Source organism: Lissotriton vulgaris, chromosome 6, assembly GCF_964263255.1.
Source record: "Lissotriton vulgaris chromosome 6, aLisVul1.2, whole genome shotgun sequence".
Classification (NCBI taxonomy): domain Eukaryota; kingdom Metazoa; phylum Chordata; class Amphibia; order Caudata; family Salamandridae; genus Lissotriton; species Lissotriton vulgaris.
The window spans coordinates 1,162,275,450-1,162,281,449 of NC_141694.1; the positions used below are offsets into that span (position 1 = coordinate 1,162,275,450).

A 6,000-nucleotide genomic window follows, 5' to 3' on the forward strand; every position below is an offset into this window, starting at 1 on the left:
ATCTGGAGGGTCAAAGGTAAAAAAATAAGAGTCAAAACCTTTTTGATCCTCTATAACGCTGACAGTATTTCTGGGATCCGCAAGAATGTTGGCATGCAGCATTTAGCTGTAGGTAATGTCCTCTCCCCAACCTGCTGCTGGTGGACAAACTTCACTTTGCCTAGTCACAGGCCCTGCCTAGCATGGTTACAGACCCTATTGTAGGGTTTGTGAAGCAGCCGCCAAGTTTGTGGCCAATAACCATGAAGCTTCATAGGTCTGTGCGAGGCCTCCTCTGTGGTTTGCAGACCCAGTTTCAGATTTGCAGTCAAAAGAAAGGACTAACATGTTTCCATAAAGCTTGTGGGGGTCCACAGTCCTGCATTTACTTGGGACTTATAAGTAAATTTAATGTGCCAATAAGGTGTAGGCGAACTTTGCCATGTGTTAGGGTGAGATCAAACGCGTTTTACTCTAGTTAGCAGTGGTAAAGTGCACAGAGACCTAATGCCAACAAAAATAAATTCAGAAAACAGGAAGGTGAAGGCAAAAGATGGGTGTGCCCAGATATACTCCACCCTCCTTGTTAACATTCCACAGTCACACTTTCTCTATAGGATGAATTGGGAGAAGTACCTAGAAGTCACATTAGAAAATAAACAATGGGACACAACTCATACACGCAGGACCAACTACCATTGGCACGCTCAAGGGAGGGAGACACTCTATAACATTTTGTACCGGTGGCACTAGATGGCAGCATAACTCCATATAATGGATAACAGCAGACCCAGGGGAGGACGTGGAGGGACAGGGACCATATATAATATTTTGTGGTCTTGTCCTTGTTTGAGTTGGTTTTGGGAGAAAGTCCTGTTTATTATAGAGGGCATTGAGGGGAAGGCCCTGACTAATGACCTTATGTCAATCCTACTGGGGCTGCCCCAGAAGAAGGCATATCCTTTTCACTCCCCTAAAGGGAACATAATCTCCTATCTTCTTTTAGCAGTGAAGCAGACTGTACTGGGGATCTGGGGGGAAACCTTATCCCAAAGACCACAGTGTGGTTGCAGAAGATTTGGCAACTTTTAGCTTATGAAAGATTGCATAAGACCTCCAGTATGTATTAGAGAAGTTCACTAAAATGTGCGGCCCAATTTTGGAGTATCTTAACCAAGACGATAGAGACCTCAGATGTCCTAATCGGCAAGGAGTAATAGACCTGCTACTCCATAGTAGAACACAACCCAAAGAAGACACATGACACCATTTCCGCTACTTGTTCCTTAGCTTATTTTTTTTATACAAATTAAGGTAATGTCGGGAAATGGGTGGGTGGATGATGGGGGGTTGAATATTTCCCTTGTAAGTGGAACCTTCAGTTATTCAAGTGGGTATGCCTGCCTTATTGTTGTAGGTGAAACAATAAAAAAAAAGCTTGAAACTAAAACGTTTGGGAGAAGACCATACCAAGAGTGTCAGGTCTAACAATTGCCACTCCACATCCTATACCAACACTGTCAAGGTTCTAGAAAGAATTAAATGCATTCATACATAGAAGGTTTCATAATGGTAGACTGTTGGGTTACCTTTATTGTTTTAATGCATCATGTATAAAGCTGCACCTCTAACGCAGCTCATTTTGCCACAACAATTTGATATAATGTACGTCTCATTCACTCACATGATTGTTTTGCAATGCAAATGCACCAGATACTTTTAGCACAAGTTAGTTGCACAATAGCAATAGAAAATTTAACTAATCTACTGCTATTAAACTCTTTGCTTATTGTTTTTACCAAAATCCCTAAAACTAAAAAACAATTTGATGTATGTGTAGGTACATATTGATTTTACTAGCAACCATTTGAAGTCCTGATAAGCTCCATATAGGTTGATTACAATTAAAAGCACTCAATCACACTCAAGTACTCAATCGCTCCCTCACATATAAAATATCTCTGCCCTATAAAAAAAAACTAAGAAAATTAGAAGCATCTCAAAAAACTTCATTAGTAGTAATGTCATGAGCTAATCCCTCTATCAATGATGTCAAGGCTTGCTAAGTATCTTAAACATCTAGAAAGAAGCTGAACAATATAATAATATGTGAAATGATTTCCAGGAAAATGTCAAAAAACTTATAAATTGGGTTCTAAAAGCACACGTTCCCCACACCTCAACTAAGCCACAATGAGTAAAGAAAACGATATTGAATTCAAAATCTTAAAAATGCGAAGAAATGCTAAAAAAGGCAATCACTTTAGGTTTCATCCACCAAGAACCAAGGGAAATATCCCGGACAGACATCTGTGTACAGGAAGCTCAATTAAAAACGATCATATGTTGAAGCCTATTCCATCCAGAGGCTGCTCAGGCTCCCGAAGCATTCCCTATTTTAGGTATGTTTATGTGTGGTTGTGCTAATAGCTTTATTGCCTCACTTTCAGGGCAAAAACGGATGTTCATTAACCCCTCATTATGCATCCTTGTCTGTGGCATGTGCCCAAAACGACAGGAAGGGTAATTAGCAGCTGTGATAGCCTGCAGGTCACTTACATCACTTACCCGATGCAATACAAACAGTTTCTTGTACGTTTTTCAACACTGAAGCATTAGAGTTAGCTTTCCAAACTGTGTTACTTAAAATGAGCATGTCCTAATCGAATAAATGAATGTTCTGAAATGCATTATGACATGGTAATTCCTTTGGTATGCAGCTCTTGGTGTGGGAAAATTATTTCATGGTAATCCTGATTAGAACTTTTATTATTCCTATAATACATTTCTATACAATGCACATTGCGAGACTGGATCATATAATTGTGAATTAATATGACTGAGGGCCTAAATACGAATCTGGCAGTGTGGGAGCGGGCTGGCACGCCACTGGCCCTCTCCCGGAACGCCAAAGTTTACTGCCACCAGGGGCGGCCTTAGGCATGTGCAAGCTGTGCACCTGCACAGGGCCACCAAACCCCAGGGGCCACCACGCCAATATATATCCTTAATATAATAATCCTCTGAGGATGGATACATATTTGCGTGGCGGCCCCTGGCAGGGATTTGGCGGCTTCTGTCTCTGTTCCTCTTCAAAACACCCTGACCCCCCTCTTCACTGGCCTCCGCGCTCCGCCCCGCACGGACACCCTCTTCCGGGGCCCCCTACCTACGCTCCCTGCCCAGGGCCACCATGAGCCTAGAGCCGCCCCTGCTGCCAACCGCCAACCAGATTACGAGTTTCCTTGTGGTCTGACAGGCGGTACTTTGACTGTACTGTGGCAGTGCAGTTCTGAGGATCATATGTGAGCTTTAGAACTACAGGACTGAGGAAGCGCCAAAGCCCGTCCTTGCATGGCATGGGCATGCTGTGCAGGAACTGGGGTGCACACAGGCAGGGGACATAACTTGTGCCCCCTGCATGAATCCCCTAGCCCTCAGGCAACAGGGGGCCCTGTAGGGCCCTTAGTTTCCTCACCGACACACTTTTCATGGCCATGAAAATGATGGATGTGAGGAACTCGTAATATGATTGTCAGTGCCTAATCAGCACCGCAAGCATGTTGCGACCTCACTGCTGCAACAACCACCGTGGGTTTGGTGGTCCATCAAACCGTCAAACTCATATTCAGGATCTAAGAATTTGCCAGATGGTTTCACACTGTGTACTTTCCCAGGACCTAAACATCAATTATGTATATAGAAGATAGCCATCAGGTAGCAGCATTGCTTTTCAATGTCCAGTGAGGGAAGCTGAGTCAGCTTAACTACTACGGAACATAAAATAGTTAATAGGGTGTTTTGTTTGCATCAAGAGAACTAAAAAATGACGTTTTTGATTAAGGTGCTCCTTATGTTGCTATTTAGAGTCAATACACTGTTGCAGGTTAACAGCAGGTGCCAACCTACTACTGGAATATTGAGGGTTTAATATTGACCAGCCAAAATATTGTGGCAAAAGTATTGGCTACCAGAATATTGGGAAGATTTGATCTTATTGTAACTGATTAATGTAAAAGCTGGTACATTAATAAAACGTCATCTCCTTTACTAATATGTAGCCCACTTGAACTTTATCTTCCATATTCGTGTAACATTGTGGAATTGAATGTGTCTTCCATATCTATGTACACCTTTTTGGGCACATTTCTGGGGGGTATATAGTGGTTGAAACAAAGATGGTGTTCTTTTCTGACCAAGGCTTTTTGAGCCGAAATGTGTCAATGTGGCCCCCTGACACAGGGTTAAATTAAAGACACTTGCACATGCATTTTGAGTGTCTGTGCTTCATTTACTGAAGTGAAGCTGTTTTTCTGTTAATTTCCTGGGATGGCTGTTCCCAGAATATTGTGCACTGGTTACAATTTAGAAGCACGCAGGTAGCATAAAGTGTCAATTTTCAATGATTATGTGAAATTTGGAACTGAAACAGGGTTACACCTCAAAACCTTTATCCACCAGAAATGTAGTTGATGAAATAATCTATAATTTAAAAAAAAAATGAGTATGTTTAAATTAAAGTGGAAATTGAACACCACACCCCCTTAATTCTCTCTATTGTATAAAAAGCAAGTGCTTTGATTAAGGAGTTTCAAAGTTTTTTTTTTCTTGGTAATTGAATTCCAAGGACTAGTAATAAATCATCTTGATCTAGATGTAATTCCTCAGCTATGAGTCAGTGGTCCTATGGATTATGAATATGGTACTGGCTTCACTGATGAATGGAAGATTTGTAGATTAAGCAGCAACAGTGAATACCATACACCATATGCAAACGATTAGCAACTTTCTTGTAATATATATATATTTTTGACAGATTGCATATATTACGTTGGTGAAGGGCAACGTTGCTTGCAGGTGCTAATGTAATTTTGCATTTGCAATTTCAGCAACTGGCAAGTCTAAAATATCCAAATACTAGTGCTGTCTATTTAATCCTGCTACTATTGCTTAGGATTCAAGCTATCTCTCTTTTTACAAACTTTGAGCCAACAAAAGCAAAATGTGATCTCTAAGTTCATTGTCGATTCTTTTTGACGTTGTAAACAAATAACTCACCTGAATGCAAGAAGAGAAGAAGCAGAAACGTTGCTCTTTTTCGAGGACCCATGTTGCACAGCCTTATTCCTCTGCTGAGGAGTGGTGAGGAAAAGTGAAAATCTGCATGGACAGGTATCTGAGCTTGGGTCCATCAAGTAAACAAGATGGGGGAACAAATCAATCATTCTCCAGGTAACCTTTTGCCCGACAGGGGTCAAGCCATTCAAACATTGCATTGTGTCAATACCTTACGACATCTCATTTGAGTTAGCTGACGGGAAATGTGTGCTGAAAGAGTTCTCCCCACGCAAAATGAACGGGAACATCAAAAATTGCTTTGCTCTGGGAATCATTTGGGGTTCGGCTTCACACAAGGTCAGGATGTGGCGCACTGCTATTATAATCAAATATCTGAGGTAGAGACCTTTGTTTGTGCCAAAGCTATTACAATATCACCAAACGCATGGTTAGCGCTACTGTGTGGCAAGTGAGTTGAAAAGAATTCTGGTCAGTATTTTTCCCTTAAATGTTTTTTCAGTGCGTTACCTGTGTGAAGTCAGAATGTTGGCCTTTCCATGTATCATCAGGGAGCAAATCATTCAGAAATACAATGGAAGCCCAGGCACCAGCCTGGCCTTAAATTCAAGCCCCTGACGCATGGTTGACTTAAAATCTGGCAAGCCTCAGTCGGAAATATAGTAAAAGATAATATTTTATGTTGCTGTAATTGATTGTCGGTTTTTGAGGAGAGCTAACCTAGCTCGAAGAAGCAAGTGAGCACTGTACATAAGTGGGTACATGTGTGCTTGGGTTTTGACCCAGGGCGTGGTCAACCATTTAGTGCACAGTTTGAAAGGGCAGTAGGGACTGAGACGAAACTTGCCGCCCTACTCGGTTTCAGGAACAGTTTTCATGGACGTTTACACGCATGGTGGCATGTGCACCAGATGGACACGTCAAAGCATCACGCAAACTTTATGT

The 6,000-nt window shown here is 41.7% G+C and overlaps 1 protein-coding gene across 1 annotated transcript in view; it reads right to left on the reverse strand.

The window, feature by feature from the left end:
- PLG (plasminogen) overlaps positions 1-5,190 on the reverse strand; it is a 330,074-nt gene extending 324,884 nt beyond the window's left edge. The window contains exon 1 of the mRNA XM_086927242.1: positions 5,038-5,190. Within this exon, the coding sequence (XP_086783368.1) occupies positions 5,038-5,089 (52 nt within the window). The 5' untranslated portion in view covers positions 5,090-5,190. The remainder of the gene's footprint in view (positions 1-5,037) is intronic.
- Between the last annotated feature and the right edge of the window lie 810 nt (positions 5,191-6,000).